General features: G+C 43.4%; 1 protein-coding gene across 1 annotated transcript in view; it reads left to right on the top strand.

Moving 5' to 3' along the window:
• Window positions 1-10,578: 10,578 nt before the first annotated feature.
• Window positions 10,579-25,463, top strand: part of cfap46 (cilia and flagella associated protein 46) — a gene marked incomplete at both ends in the record, with an annotated part of 96,584 nt that continues 81,699 nt past the window's right edge. Inside the window, 13 exons of the mRNA XM_080537398.1 lie at window positions 10,579-10,627; window positions 10,744-10,862; window positions 14,635-14,766; window positions 15,813-15,877; window positions 16,660-16,824; window positions 16,967-17,090; window positions 17,628-17,716; window positions 18,321-18,464; window positions 19,045-19,144; window positions 19,665-19,763; window positions 20,771-20,961; window positions 21,462-21,690; window positions 25,110-25,230. Coding sequence (XP_080393524.1) covers window positions 10,579-10,627; window positions 10,744-10,862; window positions 14,635-14,766; window positions 15,813-15,877; window positions 16,660-16,824; window positions 16,967-17,090; window positions 17,628-17,716; window positions 18,321-18,464; window positions 19,045-19,144; window positions 19,665-19,763; window positions 20,771-20,961; window positions 21,462-21,690; window positions 25,110-25,230 — 1,627 coding nt within the window. The remainder of the gene's footprint in view (window positions 10,628-10,743; window positions 10,863-14,634; window positions 14,767-15,812; window positions 15,878-16,659; window positions 16,825-16,966; window positions 17,091-17,627; window positions 17,717-18,320; window positions 18,465-19,044; window positions 19,145-19,664; window positions 19,764-20,770; window positions 20,962-21,461; window positions 21,691-25,109; window positions 25,231-25,463) is intronic.

Raw genomic sequence — 25,463 nt, 5'->3', positions numbered from 1 at the left:
TCCAAAAAAATAAATAAATATACAAGTAATTTCATAAACCTGTTGTTAAAATGGTACGCTGCAACTTAAGTTCCTCCCCGACAGGTGAGGACTGTAACACAAGTGGTAGTCACGTCACATTTAAATCATGTTCACGATCATTTTCGCACGCAAGTCAGCTAGGCCTGTCACTGGTGTAGTGTACGTGATACGCAGGACTACGCCGTATACCCACTAGGAAAGGCCAAGGATTTGCGTATACCCACTAGGAACGGCCAAGGATTTGCGTGTCACCCACAAAAAAATGCGCGAGAATACGTAACGGCGTTTTGTGACAGAACTTTCACTTTCATTCATAAAATTCACCCCGTCTGTGTTACGAAGCACTTACTTCGAACTTTCTGACATGTTTGTTATCGCATAACCAGTCGTTCAGAATGTCTCAGTATTTCCCCTACAGAGCCTTGGGGTGGGCGGGCCGCGAATTTGCGAAACCTAGGATGGTAGGATCTCGCCGGGCAATGAGGGAGTGCTTCGCCAACCAATCAGGTAGCGGTATTGCCCTGCCTCCCCTTACCATCCTAGGTTTCGCAAATCCGCGGGCGGGCCAGACCTCCACACACAGCTTCGTGCCGCGGGAGAATGGTTTGTTTTTGTTTTGTGTGCGCGTGCGACGCGAGAGAGTTTTTGCAGGGTGAAAGCTCTGCAGAAGAAAGTAAGCAAGTTGAAACGTTAGCAAATATAATTACTGTGTTCTGACAGAGAAAGTTGGTTCAAATGAGTCGTTATTATTGTGATTAGAAAGTGTCTGATTATAGTTTCATGGTGTGAATAATAGTGTCAAAGAACTAGCAAGCTAGCTAGCGTGCTCAGAGGTGATGAGATGAGCTAGTCTGCTGCACACTTGCCAGCTAAAGAGCTAACTGGAGGCACTTTATTATTTTACTTAAAGTAGATATACAATCTTTCTTATTCTGCTAGAATTGGGCTTTATGGTAATACCATAATGGTATATTTACAGTACATGGACAGTGGATTGAAGCATTGGAACAAACCCTCACTCATTGGAAATGTCTGTTTTTTGTAGTTGGACATACGATTTTCTTACAGGTGAGAGAGTAAGTAAAGACAGTATCTGACTGCATTGCCCACAGCAACCCAATATTCAATTAGAATGATGTTATGATTTGATATGAATTCAATGTATACCTCTTATTAAATTATAAATACTTTGGTTGTTATATTTGCCTTTTGGTTGACAGCAAAAGAGGGAGAGAGGAGGATAGAGAGGGAGAGAAGGAGAGAGAGCAGGATGGTGTCGGCACACCAGAGAGAGAGAGAGAGAGAGAGAGCAAGAACCAGGTGAGAAAGTGGACAGGTAGTCAAGACCACATAATGGAATGGAATGGAATGGACTTTATTTGTCATTGCTACAGTACAGGTACCAAACAACGAAATTTAGGAGGGGTGGCTCCCCTGGTGTTAGGAAAGGGATTTTATTTTTATTTTTTTAGAAAAAGCACAAAATCACAAGGTAAGGTAAGGAGCTGGTTTACATAAATAAAGGCTATGTACACAATCCACTGTACTATACTGCACAGATAGTCAACTAGGGTTGTCATATTGCACAAAAGTATTTTTTCACGTTATTTTAATAAGTATTAAAATAAAAATGTACATACAAATATTCTTAAAAACACTAAAAAACACCAGCGTGGAAGCCACTCCGAGCCTCGCGTCTAAGCGCGCCGCCATCTTGGATCTAGATAGGATAAGTAAGTAGCCTTGAGAACCGATGGTTCTCGAGCCTAACGGCCCTTAGGGGGCAGGAGCCTATCTCCTGTTTCTGTAGCGTGAGGCAGCTTGATGTACAAGTACAGTCCATGCCACCCCCCCCCCCCCCCAAGGCAGCAAACACCGGTGTAGATGCATACTGTATGCATAAGTGAGTGTGGCTGTGGTGGTGCTTATGGGGTGTCGCTACGGGACAGGTGTCGCTCTGACTGGGAGGGCAAAATCACAGTATACCCACTAGAAAAAACTAGACTACACCACTGCCTGTCAGTATACCGCAAAGACGACCAGCTACAGTAACGGTCAGATCAGAGGCAGATCAGACGGTTAGATCAGAGAAAAAAAAAAAAAAAGGACCCCGCTATTATTTGGAAACATATGTTTTGTGGGGATTTACATGTACATCGGCTGATCCACCACAGCCACAGTGCTTTTTCTGCGGCGAAGTCCTGGCTAATAATTCAATGAAGCCATCCCATTTACAGCGACACCAGAGCACCAAACAAACTTTTTCAAGCGAAAACTGTCAGAGTTCAAGTCAAGTCAGGCTACACTGAAGAAAGCGGCGAGTGTGTCAAGCAAAGCACTGGAGGCGTCCTATGCTGTTTCATTACTGGTGGCTAAGTAAAAAAAAAAATTTCAATCGCCGAAGATCTGATTTTGCCTGCCGCTATGATTTTGGCTAAAACTATGCTGGACAAGAAAGCAGCTGACGCGCTCAAGTTGGTACCATTATCAAACAATACCGTCTCCCGTCGGATTGATGATATGTCCATAAATATTGTCGGACAAGTGGTGGATCAAATGAAGCAAGCAGGTCAGTTCGCTTTGCAATTAGATGAAATGACCGACGTTAGTGAGGAGGCTCAGCTGCTTTGTGCGTTATAAAGTAGAGTCGGACATAAATGAGCATATCTTGTTTTGCAAGACGCTGCCAGAAAAGACAACTGGCGAGGAAATATTTCTGATTATTGACAGCTTCTTCAAAGACAACGATCTGGAGTGGAAATCCTGCAGTCACATCTGTACCGATGGAGCGGCAGCAATGACGGATAAGGTGCGTGGGCTGCTTGGGCGTGTGATGAAGGTGAACCCCCAAATTAAGTGGATACACTGTATTATTCACCGGGAGGCACTCGCCAGCAAAAGGATGAGCCCCGAGTTAAGTGCAGTTATGGACGACGCAGTTAAGGTGATTAACTTCATTCAGTCCCGGCCAATGAACCACAGACTGTTTCAAACTCTTTGTCATGGCAGCGGGTCAGAGCATGAGCAGCTACTGCTTCACACAGACGTTCGCTGGCTGTCTCGAGGCAGTGTGTGTGTGTGTGTGTGTGATGAATGAATTAAACATTGAGGTGGCCAGGTGGCACATGTATTGGCCAATTAGCTCATGTAGTCTAATTTTGAATGGCAGTGTTTTGAAATGGCAAACATGTGACTTTATGTCAGATTGTTGTGTCTTAGGCAGAGAACCATGTTTAGTGCATTTAAAAAGTGCCATTTTGAATAGCAAAATGTGTGTAAAGCAGAAAATGTGTTTAGAGTTTTGGAGACTCGAGAAGAGGTTTTGCTCTCTGTGTGTCAGTTTAAATAATTGTGCTATGCATGTCATTTTATTGTGTTAGCAATTGGAAAAAACTGTAATAGAACACATGTGCGGTGGACAGATACAGATACATATAGTTAAAAGTCCCAGTGCTGTTATACTGTATATCGGCACTCATGGAATGCCTCTTGTCCAATCAAATGACTTGGTCGGAACTAACTGTTGTATAATAAATGTTATATTTGCAAGTTAGTGTTTAATTGAACATTTTTGGAAATAATCAACACGCATGAGTGAGGGGGTACTTCTGGCATGGCAAAACAGCTCAAGGGGTACACAAGACAAAAAAGGTTGGGAACCACTGCCCTATGCAATTCACAATACAGATATAAAAAATAAAAAAAAATGTACACAGTCACAATTTATAACACTAGGACCAAAAAGGTGTAGGCTGAAGCCGTGGCTTATTCCCAGCTAGCAGGGAATGTTCCCACAACATTGGCTAACATTCCCTACAAGTTCTGCTAATGTTAGAAAACGTTTTCATCTAATGTTCAAAGAGCATTTTAAGGATGTTTACCATTTAAAATAATGTTCCTATAACGTTAAATGTTAACAAAGTAAGAACGTTTTAGGTGCAACATTCTGAGGATGTTTTGGGGACATTGTTTAGGTAACAGATTATAAAATGTTCCCACAATGTTACACGATAACAACCCTCTGAGCAATAGACGTCTTTTCAACCTCGCGTCTACGCTTGGCCATCATATAAACCAGCTATATTACGGCTATATTTTCTACTTATCTTAAATGCATGAAAACCGTTATTAAACCCCTCTAAACTGTCAGAATACGTCCCAGACGTCATGTAGTATGAGATTAATATAGTCTAGCATAGTTATCCTAGCAGAAGTGGTGGTTTAAATTGCGTCTATACGTCGCTGTCCTTTAACCCAGATAGATGCGGTCTGTGTCTAAACCTGTTTTACAGGCCTCTGGGGGCGGTCAGACAGGAAGTCCTTGATCCATGCACATATAGAGTGTGATAGTCCCAGGTCTAGTAGTTTGGTCACTAGCCTGTCTGGAAGGATGGTGTTGAAGGCAGAGCTGAAGTCCACAAAGAGCAGTCTCGCGTAGCTGTTTCCCCTCTCCAGGTGGGATAGAGTGGAGTGGAGAGTCGTCGCGATGGCGTCCTCTGTGGACCTGTGGGCTCTGTAGGCGAACTGGTATGGATCCAGGTTGGGCGGGAGGCGTGTGACTATGTGGGCCCGGACTAGTTTCTCGAAGCACTTCATGATGATTGGTGTGAGTGCCACCGGGCGGTAGTCGTTTAGGCAGCTCACCGTGCTTTTCTTCGGGACTGGGATGATAGTTGAGGTTTTCAGGCAGGGTGGGATGGTGGCCTGGGACAGGGACTGGGATGTTGGTGAAAACCCCGGCCAGCTGGTCGGCGCAGTCCCTCAGCACCCGTCCCAGGACGCCATCCGGCCCTGAGGCTTTCCTGGGGTCCGCCTTCAGCACGCGTCTCACTTCATGCTCTGTGAGGGTGAGGCTGCTGAGAGCTGGAGAGAGTGGTGTTTGTGTTGTGGTTACCTCCGTTCGCCCCTCGTCGAACCGGGCGTAGAAGGAGTTCAGCTTTTCCGCCAGCAGGGGGTCGTCCTCCGCGGCTGTGAGCCTGTTGGCTCTGAAGTTTGTCATGTGCTGAACCCCCTGCCACACCCGCCTGGAGTCCTTGCTCAGGAAGCATTCCTCAATCTTCTCTCTGTGGTCTGCCTTGGCCTCCCGGATGCCACGCTTTAGGTTAGCCCTGGTGGTGCTGTACAGCAGTGTGTCCTTCGCTGAGAAGGCGTTGTCCCTCTCCTTGAGCAGTTTTTGGACCTTCTACACCCCTGATGTAGTCCCACAACTGCTTTCAAAACAGATTATTCAGACAGATTTTCAGTCGATATGTTGTACGTGTTACTGTTTTGGGCGTATGTCACGTGTGAACGAGGTGCACAGACAGGAGTGTGTGTGGGAATGAATGAATGAATGATGAGGGTGTGTGAGAATGAATGAGGCGCGAGCATGTGTGGGAGCGCGCTTCTTTCCCATAATAGGCAGGCGAGGGGAGATGCTGGTTGGTGGAGGAGTCGGAGAGACGACCTTTTCAGGTGTATAAGAGTGGGACACGTGTCAGGTGGATGGGAGAGAGAACCAGGAAGTGGACGCTCAGAGAGCAGACCCAGAGAAAGGGGAGCAGCCCGCTGAACATAACGCCGCCGGAACGCAGATCGCTGTTGACTTCCTAACCACGCTCGCTAGCAGAGACAGACGGGCCGGTCGACACCTCACCCTATGAAGGGGTTCTATATATGTGAGCTGGGGCCGTATTTAGTCTCTGTTCCTGATACATGTTCTTGTCTCTGTTCCTGATACATGTTCATGTTCTTGAGCCTGCACTGTTTTATTTATTTATTTATTGAATGTTTTCTGTCTGCCCTACTAAGCTGTTTGACGACAACATTTCCCCATTGGGGACAATAAAGGTTTTCATCATCATCATCATCATTGTCTCCTTCCCCCTCCCCCACCGTGAGAGACGAAGAGCTATGGCAGAGAAGAGGGTTTCGCAACGCCTTCTTGCTTTATTTTTTGGGGGGGGGGATTTTGTGACTGCCATACTATTGGCTAAATAGTATTTGATTGGGGACTGTGTAGGGACCGGGTGGGAGATAGGAGGGCTGTGCATGAACATTTGGCTTAGCCCCAGGACGGGAACCTAAACTGTCTTGTTGCCGCCACCACCATTGCTTTTATCTAATTTGCTGAATGCAATTGTGTGGGTGCTTGCCAGGTTGCCCTGAGTGTGAAAGGGGGGCCTTTGCTGTCTACTGTTGAGCTTGAGTGTGCTCCGTTTGAGTTTTCCTAGTCACGCCTGCAGTGCTTTTTAGAGTGGTAGCTTAATCATTGAAGGGATTGGGGTTTGGGTTGACAGAGGACAGAGGTGGGTGGTCTGCTCTGGGGAATGCCAATTTAGTTGATGGAGAAGCCCTATTCCACTCCTGTATTCCTAACAGCACCCCCCTGACGTGAACTGTTTTGAACTAGAATCTGGAATAAAGTTTGTGTTTTATTTGTACCCCTGTCTGTTTGTGTCTTGTTTGTGAACGTGGGGGATCACAAGGCCCTGAGGGCGAGAGAGAGGGACTGAGCCGGTGTTCGGCACCTAGTTATAGTCTGGTCGTGTCGCTCTCTCAACTCCCTCTGGTGACACATACACAATATGTCTAGTTCTAGGTCTAGGTCTAAAGATCTGAAGACTCTGTTGTGTGTGACTGTGTGCAAACGAACATTAACATTCAGCCTGAAGAGGACTTGAGCTTATTTATTAACTCAGTTAAGATTACGATCTGAAGAAATCGCATTCCACTATTATAGACTGAGACCGGGGGCCTTGCCTGAAGAAGGACCTGGGCGTGGTTGGATACAAACTAGTTTGGTGTGAGCCGAAGATAAGGTGCATGTTCTGTTAGGCCGCATTTACACTGCAGGTCGTAATGCCTAGTTCCGTTTTTTTTGTCTATATCCCCAAAAAAATTACGCCTGCTGACACTTTTAAAAATGACCCATATCTGATACCTGTGCTTACATTCACTTGAAACAACCCGCATGCGTACATGAGGGATTGGTTACCGGAAACAAAAGTATACAGACAGTCGGCACTTGCAATGGACACAAGCGAGACTGAAATTATAATCCAAGCCTTTGTTTTCCGAAGTGTGTTTAGAGGTCCGCAAAATATTGGACACATTTTAAGGCGGAGAAGAAAGAGGACTTCACTTTGAACAGCTGCTGTGAGTGAAACTAACGTCAAACGTCATCAAATTCGAAGACCGTCACATTTTCAATGACGTCCCTGGCAGTGTAAATGCGGCCTTATAGACCGTGCTGGGTTCTGGGCCTGAAGCAAGGGCTACAGACTGATCCTGGGCACGGTGTAACCCAGACGTATAGAGCCTATTAGACATACCCATACACTAAAAGAAAAAAAACTAAAAGATTCCGACTCTCTCGTCCACCAAAATGCGGAAGCCATGACAATAATGTCATTAACTTTGTCTGTAATTACTTATTAATAAAGATTTGAAAAATTATGATAACCATCGTATTATCTTAGTTTAATGTCATTTCAATGCATCATAGAACTTTTATTTACAACAAGCATAACAAAAAAAAATCGCTATTATGCCGCTTTGAGTAGAGCGCCCTATGGAAGCGTCAGGCACAGCCTTCCTATAAGGAGCGCGATTCACATTTACGAGATGTACAATCCTGTTTATTTAGAAATAAATGATTAGTTACAGGGAGCCCCATGGCTGTTCGTTGGGTTTAAATTATATTTATGCTAGACATATTTAATGTTAAGTTATCTATAAGAACTGTGATTGGTCCGCTTGGTAGCGTCACATTCCGACTCTCGTAGGAATGCGGAAGTCATGACAGAAATGTCATTTACTTTTTCTGTAATTACTTATTAATAAAGATTTGAAAATGTATGATAACCATCTTATTATCTTAGTTTACTGTAATTTCAATGCATTATAGACATTTTCTTTACAACAAGCATAACAAAAATAAGTTTTTTGATCGCTATTATGCCGCTATGAGTACACCGACCAACGCGACGCGGTCCGCGGTCCGCGGACAAACGTAGAACTATAAACTTGGAGAGCCCACGCGTAGGATATGGCGTAGACGCGCGTAAATTCGACGCAGGAGTATAAATCAGGCTTACGTCTCACCTCACGGGCGGCCTCTTGAAGAACTAAGTCAAGTGAGTGGTTAGCAAAGTGGACGAACAGAGACTCCGGGCATAGTTCTTTCAGTCTCGCCTGAACACCTGAAAACTGTCCCGACATTACTAGCCTCGGCTGAGTGTTCCAAACAGCATACTAAAAGAGTAGCCTATTATGTTATTATTATTATTATATATTTTTTTTTATTAGTTTTTGATATATTGGGGTGCTGCAGCAAAATACATACCTGACTAAAAACAATAAGACGGTAACTTAAGTGTTATGATAATAACCCTAACCCTAAATAAATGGAATTCTTTTTTTTTCTTTTACAATTGCTCACAATGAGTCAGCAGAAAGATTGGTCTCCACAGAGGGCTGATGGGTGAGAAGGGACATCATTCACAAAGGCTGGTAAATGATGCATAACAAATGCAAGCAATGTGCCAAGAGAATGATTCACACTACTAATTGCTCCTCCCCTATATGTACAGTATAGCTTATTATTATGGGGGAATTATGAATTTGAATGTGCAGAATGTTTTCAGGCAAAAAACAATCATGTGAACATTACGTTACGTGAACATCATATTTGTTAGGCTAATAGATCTGGGCCACGGTGGTCCTCTCGTCTCCAGGTGGTTTTCCCTCAGGTGAGGGTCGATGGTGCACAGAATCATGCGATTGTACATCTTCGCAATGATACATGTCAGACTGATGCCTCTGTAGTTGTCTGGTTTCAAGAGATCTCCAGATGTAGGCACTGGGATGATGTTAGAGAGAGACCACATATCAGGCTGGTTGTTTTTCATCAGAGCAAGGTTGCAAAACTCCAGGATGATGTCATCAAGATCCCAATTCTTAAGGACCTCTGGTCGCATGTGATGTGCAAATAGCAGCTCCAAATCCCTTGTCCCCCACTGGATAGGCCTACCTCTTACTGCCAAAGTATTCAATTGAGCTCTAATTCTGAAAAGATGAAGACAATTATGGAACCATAACCCTATGGTGGTAATTGATTCATAGCTAACATTAGTCTTCACTTGGTTCATGTGTTTACACTGATAAGAGTTCATTGAATATGATTCCTAGCTTCAGGACTAGTCATTGGAGCTCATCTTCATCAGGCGATCATTATTTCACATTCAAAACCCCCTTACATAGAGAAGGTTTGTTGCCCTAAAGATGTCCATATCTTATCACTAACTTATAATAAGATTAGAATAAGATAAGAAAGAAGGTTTGTGTGATCTCTCCACCCATACCAGTGTGAGCTGCCATACCGTTGAGAAACAGGTTGCTAACCGGATTAGGCTCCCTAACAAGGTCCTGCATAATTACCAGATTTCCTATAATTGTCCTATAATTAACATTTTATAAATAATTTATTAATCTTTTGATTCCTTTTTTCGCATCTGTACAAGAATCCTCCAAATATGTATTAATAATATTTTTATTAATTATTATTCATAATTACATAATAATACAAATATACATCCTGTATACATCCTGTATAATAAGACATTCAACTGCAAAAGAAAACAAGTTTAAGATTTTGATTTTAGAATGGTTTTAAAAATCAATACCAAATGGACCACCACTAAATACAACCAGATATAATGGCTCTTCAGCTACATAGAGCTCCCTTAACTCTGCTTTCAGAGGAAAGTCAGGACACCTATGAAAAAATAAATATGTCAGATCTCTCTCTCTCGTTCCATCTATGAATCACCATATGCATAAAACGATTAACTGAACACATACTGTTGATATTGGCACACATATATTTCATTGAATGATTAAACAAAACAAGTCCTAGAGAATAAGAGTGATTTAGCTCGAACATAATTCTACACAGAAATAATTAAGTAAAAGCCAGCTTTAGTAATGTGAGAATATGTACCTACATGACAAAGAACAATAAATGATCACTTTAATATTGTAATAATGAGCTACTTAAAAACAGAAAGTGCTATTAAAAGAGGTTTAGGCGGTATATAGATTGATTGGTGTCAAATAAATTGTGATTGATGCAAAACCGTTAGATGACTGAATGAATGTCCAAGCCCACCTAATTACATGATCTTACCTTCACCACTATCAAGATTCTTCCAGTTGTTTTAACATGTTGCTTCCATCTGGGATGGATGTCAATGTCAGGAGCGATGTGCTTGTCAGAGCCAATTTCAAAATGACTTTTGGTCCTCTGTGGCTACCGTGGAGGCGTTTCCGCTTCTTGTTGCTAAGATACGCTTCAAACTCATACAAACGAACGCAAGCTTTGTGCGAAGACACGTCGGAGGACACTAAAAAGTAGACAGCCCCTCTGTCATTTAGAAGTAATAGGTAGCTTGTAGTTGTGGCAGTTTACTATGTTAAACAGGTTAACGTAAAGTTGTTTCCTGATAGTTCTAATTTGCTAGCGTAGCTCGCTAACTCTCTTACTGCAGCTGACAGGCTGTCAAGGGATTCGCTATTATGGATCTTCACATTCGTCAGTCTTTAACCAAGGCGCAGAAAGACAAAGGTGATGATGCAGTGTCAGATAAGTTACTTACAGTACAACCTGCAATTTGGTTGACATTGTTTTGCTTGCAAGTTGAATGAATCTAACCTTGTTTTCTAACATTGTGGTTTCTCTAGACACCGATGCGCTCCGGGCTGCCTATGACCTGATCAGAGAGGGAACACCTGAAGAGGCTTCATCACCACGATGCTTCTGCCCGGACCTGTATGTTCTATGCGCAGAACAAGCCCTCGAGGTAAGGTCACGAACCAAGACGACACATTTTGGTCGAGATTCATAATTAAAAGACATATTTAGTTCTACCATTTATCTGTATTAAAATCATGTCATGGGCAAACCAGTTGACCTCAAAGCCACTGTCAGTCATTGAGCAATTTCAAATATTGAAATACTCCTCCTTGATCGTGATTAATAATATGGCTCATAAATAAATGTATCAGTTTGTTAGAACAACTGTCGTATCGCATCATGATCTTGTTGTCAAAGGCTGCAAATTATGCAGGTGGCCTAGCTTCAAATCATGTTTGAAAACAGTCATGCAGTCTTCATGCAATGTCATTCCTTGTGCTGGATAGACCTGCTCACCTCCACCTGGGCAGTCTTCTGAAGGAGCGGTTCCAGCTCCACCTTGGTGTTGTCAGGCCATATGTAGCTCAGTGTCTCTGGTGGCAGACGAGGGCTCAGCAACCACGTCCCCTGACATGACAGTCACTGCTCTCCTCAACTGTAAAGAAACAGAGTAAAGCATAATTTTAAAACTCGTTCTATAGCTGGTTCCTGAAGCACATGAATGATGATTATGATGTACTGTATATGCTGTAGTGTACATAATACCAATGTACATCCTGTATCATAATACATTCAACTACAAAAGAAAACAAGTTTAATATTTAGATTTAGATTTAAAAAAATAAGTACGCTATTTGATGTACTAAATAAAATCAAATAGGGTATTTCAAATGGCTCTTCAGCTACATAGAGCTCCCTTAACTCTGCTTTCAGAGGAAAGTCAGGACACCTATGAAAAAATAAATATGTCAGATCTCTCTCTCTCTCTCGTTCCATCTATGAATCACCATATGCATAAAACGATTAACTGAACACATCTAGTTTCTAACTTTTAGAGTGAATTGTAATATCTATGATTGAAGAATAAGGCTACAGTGTATGTAGCAAGCAGTTGACGAGTATCTATTTCTGAGCACCAAAGCTTAACTTGCTCTTCCAGGACTGGCAACCAATAGCATCACATACGCCTGTGATAGATTTCATCAGTGCGTATCAGGACAGTCAGCGTAGAGACTGATCACAAGCCTTTGATTCCATTGTTCCACTAAATGAGGCTGTGGACAAATGTGGACAATGATAACAATTGCACTGCATGTAGCAGACTCCAAAATGGAAATCATACTGAGGGAAACAAAGGTGAAACAATAAGAAAACTGAGGAAAACCATATTTGATGGATGGCCTAACATGAAGCAAGACTGCTCACCAGAGATTGTAGTCATCTACAAAGGAAGCAAACTAGAGGGAGAAAAGAGATGCTAAGATATCCACCAAGGACACCTGGGAAGTGTAGGAAAAGAGCACCTGAGGTGGTGTTCTGGCCAAGAATCAATCAGGATGGAACAAAAGTATCAAATTGCAATTGGAACCACAAAAGCAGTATCCATCACCAAACATACTGTACCTTACTGTAGAAGGTTGGAGCTAACCTATTTACATGTTGAGGGGGAAAGACTCAACTCAAGTCTAATCTCATAGTCACAGACTACTACTTCCAATATGGAATGGAATGGAATGGAATGGAATGGACTTTATTTGTCATTGCTACAGTACAGGTACCAAACAACGAAATTTAGGAGGGGTGGCTCCCCTGGTGTTAGGAAAGGGAAAAAAGAAACACATTTTAGAAAAAGCATAAAAGCATAAAATCACAAGAAGGTAAGGAGCTGGTTTACATCAATAAAGGCTATGTACACAATCCACTGTACTATACTGCACAGATAGTCAACTAGGGTTGTCATATTGCACAAAAGTATTTTTTCACGTTATTTTAAAGTGTCACAGTTTGCAGGCTTGAAAATGTACATGTTTGTGCCTCAGCACTAGCTGCCATACAATCCGTCCGGACTGTCCTGGGCCCAGAACTTAGGCCTTTTCTGTGTTCAGGGCCTTGACGGCCCTGTGGTAGAAGCAGTTCTTCAGTCTGTTTGTCTTAGCGGCCGGGGTCCTGTACCTCCTGTTCGAGGGCAGCCTGACAAAGTGTACGTGCCCAGGGTGGGTCGGGTCCCTGGAGATCTTGGAGGCCCTCCTGAGACAGCGTGTGTTGTACAGCTCCTCCAGAGAGGGGAGGGGGGCGCCGGTGATCTTCTGTGCTGTTCTCACGACTCTCTGTAGCGCGTTTCTCTCCGCTGTTGTGCAGCTGTGGAACCAGTTGCAGATGCCGTAGGTGAGGATGCTCTCCACTGCGCCGTGGTAGAAGGCCACCAGTATCTCCTGCTTGTTGTGTTCTTTCCTGAGGCATCTCAGGGTGTATAGCCGCTGTTGTGCCCTCTTGATGGTGCCTTTTGTGTTGTCCTTCCAGGCCAGGTCATCCCGCATGTGATGTCCCAGGAATCGGAGGGTTGAGACTCTCTCCACGCTCTCTCCGTCGATGAGCAGGGGCTGGATCTCGGACTTTTTCCTCCTGAAGTCTACGATGAATTCCTGGGTCTTTGACTTGTTTAGCAGCAGGTTGTTAACCTTGCACAGCTTGCTCAGTTGCTCTACCTCATCCCTGTACGCCGCCTCGTCCCCCCCCCGAGATACATCCCACCACGGTGGTGTCTTCTGCAAACTTTACGATGTAGTTGCTGGGGTGGACGGGGGTGAAGTCGTGGGTGTAGAGGTTGTAGAGGATGGGGCTTAGCACGCAGCCCTGGGGGGACCCAGTGCTGAGGCTGAGGGCTGTGGAGGTGTGGGGGCCCACCCGCACCCTCTGGGGGCGGTCGGTCAGGAAGTCTGGAGACTGATTACCACCAATGCAGACCCCGTGATAACGTGGATGAAAGCCATCTTCTCCAGACATGGCGTGGCAAGCAAGGTCTTCTCGGATAACGGCCCACAATTTGCCATTGTAATATCCCACAACCTTGGCAAGGAATGGGACTTCATTCACACAACATCAAGTCCACTCTTCCAACAATCCAATGGACTAGTGGAGAAGTCTGTCCAAACAGTAAAAAGACGTACAAGGAAAAAGACAGTGAAACTGACTTCGAGCAGAGCCTACTTGTCTAATGCCTTGCTGAAGCAAGGCCACTAATTATACATTTAAAGCAGACCAATGTATAGACGTTGTAAGAAAATGAAAGGGCAGTGACAACTTCTGTGTTTAAGGAATCTTTTACTTGGATATCAGGCAGCAAAGCAAGTCCATACTCTGGGTCCAACTGTGTGATCTTAGCCAAGAACTGAGTTTTCCCTCAGCTCTTGTAGTGTATTGCCCTTTGACCTATCACCCAGTCTGAAGCAGTATACAAAGCATTAACATCTTCATACCACCCTGATCATTGAAAAACAATTCCAAATGGTGGGTCTGTGTAGCTCCTGTCTCCTAACAGTCTAAATGTTACAGCATGTTAGATACAGTATTTGAGGGTAGGTTCTGAAATATCGTTCTTGCCCCTGTTTTATATGAAAGTCCCATTATTTTATTCTATTTATTCATATCGTTCTTGCTCCTGTTTTATATTTGATATGAAAGTCCCATTATTTTTATCCTATTGCTCTGATCGAATTGTATTTTGTCTATTTATTGTTGATCTGGTGTTGTTTTATTGTGTAATTGTGCTGTTTGTTTTAACTGTTGAAACTTTATGTTTGTAAGCTGCTGTCTTGGCCAGGCTTCCCTTGAAAAAGAGATCATTGTATCTCAATGGGACCGACCCTGGTTAAATAAAGGCAAAATAAAAAATATGTATATGTTAATACTGTGCATGATTGTTGTGTTTTGTGTTTCAGCTGGGATGCGTTGAGATGAGCAGCGACTGCTTAGTGATGTACTTTGAAGGGAAACCGCCCGTTAATCAGTTCCTATGCCGAGCGTACCTCTGCCAAGGCCAGCTGACATCTCCACAGACCGCTGGAAGTGTGGTGAGGATCAACTGCTAAAAAAGTCTGCTTATTTGTGGTTGTTCATAATTATGAAGAACAAGAACAACCTCTCTCTGACTCTACACTCTTAGAAAAAAAGGTGCTAAGTAGAACCATATAGAGTCCTTAGGTTTGTCCCCATAGGGCTACCGTCTTTGGTGCTAGGTAGAACTAAAGCTGCTGGCAGCAGCACTTATCTCCCAAAAGACACCTTTGAACAGGGCCCAGGACACCACCAACCTGTAGGTGTAGGTGCAGGTTTGTGTAGGTGCAGCTGTAGGTGTGGGTGCAGGTGTAGGTGTGGGTGCAGGTGTAGGTGTGGGTGTAGGTGTGGGTGCAGCTGTAGGTGTGGGTGCAGGTGTAGGTGTGGGTGCAGCTGTAGGTGTGGGTGCAGGTGTAGGTGCAGCTGTAGGTGTGGGTGCAGGTGTAGGTGCAGCTGTAGGTGTGGGTGCAGGTGTCCCCCAGGTCCATGCACCTGCTACCTTCTGGCTCCACCTCCCGATTCCAGGAGGGGCCTGTTTGGAGTGGCTAGGGGAGGCTGTGAGGCTGTGGACGCTATCTCAGCTGGGCTTGCTGGTCTGGGCTGAACCGGTCCTTGGCCTGGGGAAACTGGGCTGCCAAGGGCGACTTCGGGACCTTGAAGTGCAGAGGAGGAGGTCTCATGATCGAGGTGTTTCGACTCGATTAGTCCTTGAGCGGGAGGAAGGTGGTGTACACCTCCTTGTCTTTGCGTCTCGACTCGACTCTCACCTTCAGGTCCTCGAAAGCCCCAAACAGCCCAACCAGGTCGACTGTCTGTAATCTTGGACTTGTCCAGCCAGAGGGTCCTCTGGCCCACTAAAGAGACTTCCTCATGGACTGGCTCACGTGGTCTGCGAAGTGGCGGATGTGTCTACTGGCTTCCTATGTTCCCCTGAGTTTTGTTACACTATACATTAATAATGTATTCTACATCGTTAAAATAAGTAGCCATTAAGCTAGTGCTTTTATTGCTTTTCTGCCTCTCTGAAACTCATTATTTCATGAAAATATTTCAATTTCCTCAGGAAGACATTGAGAAGGCTGTGATTTATTATCTGAAGGCTATTGAAATTTCAAAGGACAAACCAAGGTATGTAATCTATAGTAATGGGAACATGTTTCTAATTCTTCTGTCTACCTTCTTGACCAGGTGAGCTTTGGAAAAGATGAATAATGAGTATGATGTGTATTGGTTTAGATGGGGAGTTGGGGATAGATGCTCACAATGGTTCTGGTACTGAGTTATAGTATAGGGATATCAGGCTAAGCTAAGGTGAAAAGGCTAGCTAAGCACATAGCAATGATATACAATACAGTAGAAACATAAAATTGAATTATCCGCTGGCTTCGGAATACTGTGATTCGGTGTACTGATATATATCACAAAATATATCACAAAATAATTGTGTTTCGTTCACCATAGCATAATTATCTCTACTAATGAAGTGGAAAATATATTTTTCACTTTTTAAGGGCAAATGATAGTAGATAATACGGTAGATTAAAGATTATATTCTAATTGATCCCAATTGACACTAAAGGGAATCCATACTGTATGTGACTACAATAATGTATGACATGCTCTCTTGTGGATAAATTAGCAACAAACAGACTCAACCCCCAACCCATCAACCCCTTTTAGTAATGGTGTGCCTCTTGTGCCTGTAGCCCAATAAATGCTTTATTTCAAATCTCTATTGAGATTTACCATAGGACTAACTCTCTGGTCAGTAATTTGTTACAGTATGTTCATTTTCAAGGTTTGAAGTCGACACTTGGTCTAAATTGAGATATACTAAAAGATCAGATAGATAGATTATGTGGCAGTGTGAATAATCATTTGTTCCCCCCCTCTTCTATATTTTCTATCAGATACCACTTTTTAGTGTTCAATGCCTCAGTGCTCTACTTCCAGACCGTGCGGCCTCTCCTTCAGCCTGGAGCTCGGCAGCACCTGGTGCCCACCCTCACACAGGTGGTCAAGGCCCTGGAAGAGGTTGGCGACCCAGACTACAGATGGAGGGCTCAGCTCATGTTGTAGGTGGCACAGCCCTAATGTCATCATCTGGTAGTCTCAGACTCTTATTCAGACTCATTGGCCATTTAATAACGATTGCATGTGTTGAGGATCCGTGTATCAGTTAATGTTTTGTATCTGTGATTATATTTGTGTATGCAGACACCTTGTAGAATGTCTTGTGGATGCTGGGAGAGGACAAGAGGCTTCCAGTGTTGCCAAGGCAACATCAGACTTCATGGAGTTACAGACTCCAGATCTTTATCCCCAAATCTTCTCCCTGCAGGTAAAGCCTTGACCTCTTTAGGAATGTGTTTAGATGGCTAAGTTCATGAATGTGTTTAGATGGCTAAGTTCATGAATGTGTTTAGATGGCTAAGTTCATGAACTGCTTATCCAATGTGGTTCACAGTTCAGATAAAATACAACTATGTTCTCCATTGTTTTTTTTGTTGTTGAGTGGAATATGGTTTGTTTTATTTATTTTACTCAATGTGTTTTTAATTTAGTTTTCAGAGACATTACAGTACACAACAGACATAAGCACACAGACAAAAACAGAAACCAAAAAAATATAATAAATAATAAATAACAGTTCACAGAGTACTTCTCATATATAATACAAAGCCATTTTAAAGAAGTAATTTAAACTGTCTTCAAACACGGCTGCAAGTAAGGGACTTAATTTTGGGGGGAAATTCTTATAGAACTCTGTAGGGAAGTGGAATATCTTGTGGGTAAATACTTTTGCTCTCAATCTTTGGTCCTACAAATCTTACTGCCATAGTTGGATTATCTAATAATGGAATTCTGTTCCCCATAGGTACGACACAAGCTGTCTGATTTCTCTAAAAAGAAAACTGAAGCAAACCCTATTTTATCTGTTATTTACAAAATGCAGCAACTTAAACAGTAAGTATTTATTTTTCTATCTACCATTATTATCTAGTGTTATACATTTATCACAAAATGTTTAACATACCTTATGGTGCTTCTTGGTAGCCTAAATGTGTTTGTTGCTGCAAGTTTCCTCTCAGAGATCAACCATCATGCAGTTTATGTTCCAAGAAGTAACAAGTAACACTGGAGCTACTGTAGTGGAGCTGTTTTAAAAGTGGTCATTTGGTATACGGTTTTGCTATTTAATCAATTTAGCCTTGAAAATGTATGATGAAATGTAAGAATTACACAAACATCACATGTACTGTTTGTGGACACACAAACTCATTGGGATCAATTTGATTTAATAGGCAGTTGCCTGGCCCTGGTTAAAACAGACGGTATATACCGTGTATATATCAGCTCCTCGTTGTTTAAAAGCAGAGCCATAGGCATTGACAACGTGACTCACCCAGGCCCTAGCATTATCATGCCTGAGGTTTCTGAGTGTGTGTGTGTGTGTGTGTGTGTGTGTGTGTGTGTGTGTGTGTGTGTGTGTGTGTGTGTGTGTGTGTGTGTGTGTCTGTGTCTGTGTGTGTGTGTGTGTCTGTGTTTGTGTTCGTTTTGTGGACCACAGTAGGGTTGAACTTTGCGAGACCAGAAAGGAGGATGCTGCCAAACTGAAAGAGATTTTCCTTCTCCTCACAACGTCTGCCTCAGCCCAGTCCCCCTCCAGCCCTCGCCTTGCAGAGAGCACTGCACTCATCCCTTCAGTGGAGAGGTCTGCCACACCAACTCATCTTTACTCATTATAGCTACAAATAGGCTGTTAGAGCTAGTCCTAGTCATTCTTTAATACCTCTCTACTAACCTATTATTCAATGTATATCTCATAGACTGACGCTCTTCTAATAGCTAATTTACACTACAGAGCTGAACTAAGCCGAGCTGAGCTATACCGGGCCAGTACAGTATGGTTTTTCAATTTACAATACAGATTATTTAACACTAGAACAGCCGTGCCTTTTTTACCTACTAAAAGAGCCGCCTCATTACAATGCTCAACCTGCTATTTACACACAACCACTAGTTGGCAGCTTGTAAATTAGCCTGCTTCCTACACAGAAAAACAGCAAAATAGCTTTATATTAGCCTATTAGCCTTATCCTGGTTTTGAAAATGTAAGGATACTGGGTGGTAGAACGCACATATCTAGGAAAAGTCATGAAAGGAGGGTCCTGAAATTTGATCGAGTGCAAAGATATAACATTTTTCTTTACTCACAGGGGTCAAATGATCCCTCATGGCTGTTCTTAAGGGTTGTGAATGCCTTCCAAATCCACTTTAACCTGTCTTTACAGAGCTGCCTTCCTCCTGGAGCTATCTCTGTTGGCTTTGCAGCTCAAGCATCACCATATTGCAGCTAACTGTCTGAGAGAGCTGAAGACTGCGGGAGTGACTGTGAGCGACTGATAATCATTTAACTTAATAACCTATGTATTAACAGGGAGTAGTGGTAATTAACAGGGGTAGTGGTGCTCCAGTGGATAGTGAGTTGGACTAGTGACCGGAAGGTTGTGAGTTCAAATCCCGCCTGAAACTATACCACCGCTAGTGTGCCCTTGAGTAAGGCACTTAGCCCTCAGTTACACCAGGGGGAATTTGGTTTAAAAAAGCGTCTGCTAAATGGAACATTCTCAATTCTATTAACATGCATCGATATTTAAACAAATTATGCAAATCTGCATTGACATGGGGACCCCCTCTCCCAGTTGCACTCAGCAAGAGATAATTAACCATCCAAGCTTAGTATTTATATAGTCATATATATATATATACAGTATATATATACACAATGCTTGCAGGAAAATAATGATACTTGACAGAAGAAGATCATTAGTAACATGCCATATCTACTATTACACATTAAGGACAATGTATTGACTTTCTTTTGTGCCATTTTCTGGTGCTCTCTTTGCAGAGTGTTGGACAGGGCATCATGATGGAATGTGTCCAGTGTGACCTGGCCCTTCAAATGCAAGAGGGGAAGATGAAGGACTACTCCAAAGCCAATGTTGAGGTGCCCTCTACAGTGCATAAGCTTCCGTTGGCCCATCGAAAACAGAGTATAGTGTAGTGGATTTAATTGATTCTTAGTAGATTGAGTAGAAATTATAAAGGCAAGGCAAGTTTATTTGTATAGCACATTTCATACAACAGGGGCAAAGTGCTTTACATACAACATTCAAAGTGCTTTACATACATTATTTAAAAATACAGCAAGAGGAGCATAGTAAGAAAATACAAATTACAATGAATAAAAGCAAATATAAGAAGTAAATAGATAAAACATTTAAAAAGACAATAGTTTAAAAAAAAAAGACATTGATAGAAGTGTTTGTGTTTAATCATAACTGGTGCAAAACATGAATGTTTTTAGCTTAGATTTAAATATTTTAAGGGTTTGGGCCTGTTTGATTTCTTCAGGGAGTAAAGCACAGAGAGCTTAAATCAATTGGCTCAAATTAGGCCTTTTATTAAGCAAAGTTACATGAGCACAGAGGGAAAATAGCAGCGTCAAAAAGCTTCCCACGTGGGGCGGGACACATTTATAGAAGTTTCCTCCCTGATGAGGTCACTACTCTTGCTTAACCAATCATAATCATCTGCGCCACAGTTCTTGGCACATCTCTTACAGGAAGGGAAAGGCCTTCCTTTAGTGCTCAATTCCCCAGATTGTAGAGAGACGTCTAAATGGACACAACACTCATTATTCTCAACAATGTCCATACGCAGTCAGATCTTTTAATTGACCATACAGCAACCATATTTTTCTCCAACAATAGTCACATCACCCCAATGCTGTACATGTAGTGTTAACTGGACTCATTGAAGCCTTATTCCATCTTTCATTTCCCCTTCATCCCTTATCTACTGTAGTCTCGTTGAGATATCCTTTTCAAGAAAAACCTGGTCAGGTACAGACGGGATACAATGTTTCAGACAACATACAGACACACATACGTATATGACACATAAATGACAGAGAGAGACACTCATCCATCCACTGTGCTTGATGTCTGACAGGCTCGGCTGAAGGTGATAGGCAGGCTGGACCAGTGGCTGCAGAGTGCAGTGAAGGAGGGGGACGCCCAGGTGACGCAGGCCGTGTGTGCCATCCAGTGGAACGCCTGTCTGCCCCTCCTCCAGCACAACCTCAGGAAGAAAGTCAAGGGGACGCTTTTCAGAGTGGCCAAAGTACTGGAGGACACACACAGGTGACTCATTTATGGGCGGCATTTGTGGCATTTGTCGGCGGCTGTGGAGCAGGAGGTAGAGCCGGCGCCTAATGAACGCAAGGTCGGCAGATCGGGCCGGCGCCTTGCATGGGAGCTTGCCGCCATTGGTGTGTGAATGGGTGAATGAGAGGCTGTTGTAAAGCGTCTTTGGAATAAGGCGCTATATAAGTGCAGTCTGTTCATTTCAATTATCCCTGGCAAATGGAGCATGATATACCGATTAATGTGTGTGTGGTGTGGGTGTGATGGTGTGTGTGTGTGTGTGTATGTATGTGTGTGTACACGGTGTGTGTACGGTGTGTGTGTGTGTGTGTGTGTGTACGGTGTGTGTGTGTGTGTGTGTGTGTGTGTATGTGTGTGTGTGGTGTGTGTGTGTGTGTGTGTGTATAGTGTGTATGGTGTGTGTGTGTGTGTGTGTATGGTGTGTGTGTGTGTAATCTACATGACAGTAAATGTGTGTATGTATGTGTGGGTCTCAGCGTGCAGCTGGAGATGCGGTGTCAGATCCACACAGAGCTGGCGGCCGTGGAGGAGGAGGAGGGGAGGCTGCAGGCGGCTCTGCTGCAGCTGCAGACGGCCCTGCTGCTGGACCAGAAGGGGGCGCACCGCCAGCGCCTGGCCTCCGCCGCCAACCTCCTGCAGCTCCGCGCCACCCTCTACCAGACCCCCGCTGGGACAGAGGACAAGGCTGCCATGCTCATCCAACAGGTCTGCTGCATCACCACACCACGCCGCAGGAGGGAGGAGGGGATCCTGGGGGACTCATTTTAGTAGAGTAAGGTCATGTTCTCACATGAAAGTCCGAATCGAGACCCGGAGCAAGTAGATGAGTTCGCAACATTGTTGCATACATTATTTCTCTGATTTGCGTTCTCACAGCCCTTCATGTAAACGAAGTAACATACGCAATCGAAGCAACAGACGTGGTAGTTGATTGGTCAGAAAAATTGAGAATTGCCTGTTCGTCCCGCTCTTATCCAGAGCAACACGCGTGCGCTGTTGTTTTCCTATGGACTGCCTCGAGCAGCGTTCTCACCAAAAGCGAAAGCGAAGCAAAGTGATGGATGCGTCGTTTCTAACCGAAGCGAAACCACCCCTTTCAAGCGGAGCATCCGAGGGGTGTTTGCTGCGGGAGCGACTTCGAATGCGCGTTCACACAGCTCCAAACGACACAGAGCAAAGCGAACTTTATGCTAAACTCTGTTTCAAGTGAAGCAAATGTTCTAGTGAGAACACACCCTAATACTCAGGGCTTCCACGGGTCCTTGAAATCCTTGAAAGTTTGTGAATTTGAGAAAAGAAAAATCAAGGCCTTAAAAGTTTTTGAAAATAGACATGGGTCATTGAAAGTGCTTGAATTCCCCCGCTCTCTCTCTCTCTCTCTCTCTCTCTCTCTCTCTCTCTCTCTCTCTCTCTCTCTCTCTCTCTCTCTCTCTCTCTCTGTCTGTCTCTAAAAAAAACATGTATATATTCAAAAATGTTTTACTTAGCTCGTCAACTAGTGAATAAGTCTCTCTATTGCTTAACTTTACACATATTTCACAATATATTGTTGTGCTGTGCTGTGGTAGAGAATGCAAGAGACCATCTAGTGTTTCATCTAGACCATCTAGTCATTCAAGCCTCTCTTTTTAATTGTTGTCTGTGAGCAGCTAGTTCCTATTATATAAATTCTTATCTAGATCTGTTTCAAACGATGCCGTGCCGTGTTGGGTCCTTGAATTTGAGGGAATTGAGTCTTGAAAGTCATTGGGTTAGGGTTAGGGTTCCAACAGCTTCCAAATACAAATGCCACACTTGGAATCAACTCAGACTTTTACCTGCTTAATTGATAAAGAAATAATGAAGGAATAGCCCACACTGGCCCATGAAACAGCTTTTGAGTTAATTGTCCAATTACTTTTGGTCCCTTGAAAAAGAGGGAGCTACATATTAAAGAACTGTAATTCTTCCTCCAATTTGGATATGAATAACCTTGAATTGAAGCTGACAGTCCGCATTTTCCCATGAATCCCATATTCATTCTATAACTGTAACTCGAATATGTTTTAATAAAATGCAACACTTGTTTTTGCAAAAAAATGTAATGAGTTTTTCACGAGTTGAAGACCTAAGACTTTTTCTATGAACACAAAAGGCCTATTTCTCTCAAATTGTGTTCACAGCGTGCAATTGGCAGGAATGTCCACCAAAGCTGTTGCTTGTGAATTGAATGTTAATTTCTCTACCATAAGCCGTCTCCAAAGTCGTTTCCAATTCCAATGCCAATTCTCGGAAACGCCTTTGCAGAGAAATTAACTTTAAATTCACGGGCAACAGCTCTGGTGGACATTCCTGCCAATTGCACGCTGTGAATTGCTGTGAATTTGTAATTGCACGCTCCCTCAAAACTTGCGACATCTGTGGCATTGTGCTGTGTGACAAAACAAAAAACATTTTTTAGAGTGGCCTTTTATTGTGACCAGCCTAAGGCACATCTGTGCAATAATCATGCTGTCTATTCAGCATCTAGATATGCCACAACTGTCAGGTTCGGCAAAGGAGAAGTGCTCACTTACACAGATTTAAACAAACAAGTGAACACAATTTGAGAGAAATAGGCCTTTTGTGTGCATAGAAAAAGTCTTAGGTCTTTGATTTCAACTGAGGGTGTGTTCTCACTAGAACATTTGCTTCACTTGGAATCTGAGTTTTGGATAAAATTTGCTTTGCTCTGCGTCGTTTGGAGCTGTGAGAACACGCATTCGAAGTCACTCCCGGAGCAAACAACCGACACATGCTCCGCTTGAAAAGGGTGGTTTCGCTCCGGTTAGAAACGGCGCATGCATCACTTCGCTTCGCTTCGCTTTTGGTGAGAGCACTGCTCGAGGCTGTCCATAGGAAAACAACAGCACATGTGTGTTGATCTGGATAAGAGCAGGGCGAACGGGCAATTTAAAAAATGTCTGACCAATCAACTACCACGTCTGATGCTTCGATTGCGTATTCGATTACTTTGTTTACATAAAGGGCTGTGAGAACGCAAATCAGAGAAATAATTTATGCAACAATGTTGCAATCTCATCCACTTGCTCCGGGTCATGTTTCAGATTTTCATGTGAGAACATGACCTTAGAGAAGATTTTAGCAAAAACAAAAACAAAAGTGTTGCATTTACAAAAATATAAATGCAACACTTTTGTTTTTGCAAAAAAAAAAAAAAAAAAAAAAATATATTATCTTCATCCCTAATATATAGCAATATATACCAATTTAATATATACTTTATGTGTGTATACATATGAGATATGAGTGGTGCTCAGCAATTAGAGTTTTACTGTAAACTCTGCTGTATTCCAGAAGTAAACTATACCATTACAGTTTTTGAAAGACATATTTGTAGTTGTTGTCTATGTGATGATCAGCCAGTGATGGCTTTGAGGAGCAGCAGAGTGGGTCTGCTAAGAGTAGATCATAATAGGTGAAAAGTTGGTGGCTTAAAGTCTCTCTCTCTCTCTCTCTCTCTCTCTCTCTCTCTCTCTCTCTCTCTCTCTCTCTCTCTCTCTCTCTCTCTTTCTCTCTCTCTCTCTCTGTCTCTCTCTCTCTCTCCCTCTCTTTGTCTCTCTCTCTCTGTCTCTCTCTCTCACTGTCTCTGTCTCTGTCTCTCTCTCTCTCTCTCTCTGTCGCTGTCTGTCTCTGTCTGTCTCTCTCTCTCTCTCTGTCTCTCTCTGTCTCTCTCTCTCTCTGTCTCTCTCTCTCTCTCTCTGTCTCTCTCTCTCTGTCTCTGTCTCTCTCACTGTCTCTGTCTCTCTCTCTCTGTCTCTCTTTCTGTCTCTGTCTCTCTCACTGTCTCTGTCTCTGTCTGTCTGTCTGTCTCTCTCTCTCTCTCTGTCTCTGCCTCTCTCTCTTTCTCTCTCTCTCTGTCTCTCTCTCTCTCTGTCTCTCTCTCTCCCTCTCTCTGTCTCTGTCTCTCTGTCTCTCACTGTCTCTGTCTCTGTCTCTCTCTCTCTGTCTGTCTGTCTCTCTTGTCTCTGTCTCTCTCACTGTCTCTGTCTCTCTCTCTCTCTCTCTCTCTCTCTCTCTCTGTCTCTGTCTCTGTCTCTCTCTCTCTCTGTCTCTCTCTCTCCCACTCTGTCTTTCTTTGAAAGGCTAAGAACGGGCAGCCGCAGGAAGAGGTGACAGCGAGACGTCCCATGCTGGTGGACGCAGGCCTCCTCCTGGCCCCCGACACCTTCCAGGCGGTGCTGGATGCAGACAGCACAGTGAAAAGTACCAACTATTCCCCCTCACTTTGGTTTCTTGTAATGCATACCATTTATGTTTGACCTTACTTGACCCACTCAAGGTTTTCTGAGGTTCACAATGATTTGGAAAGGTACAGTAACCTCAGGGCAAAAGCCTTGCAGCTTTTTTGGGGAGGGAAGGAGGCAGTTGGTCGGGTGATTTGAAAAGACCAGCTAACAGAGCCAGCTCTGACGAGGAAGCGGTTCTACATGTCTCAC

This window comes from Nansenia antarctica (genome assembly GCF_963989245.1).
Source record: "Nansenia antarctica genome assembly, chromosome: 1".
Classification (NCBI taxonomy): domain Eukaryota; kingdom Metazoa; phylum Chordata; class Actinopteri; order Argentiniformes; family Microstomatidae; genus Nansenia; species Nansenia antarctica.
The sequence above is the reverse complement of the archived record's forward strand: the minus strand, read 5'-3'. Positions and strand labels throughout refer to the sequence as shown.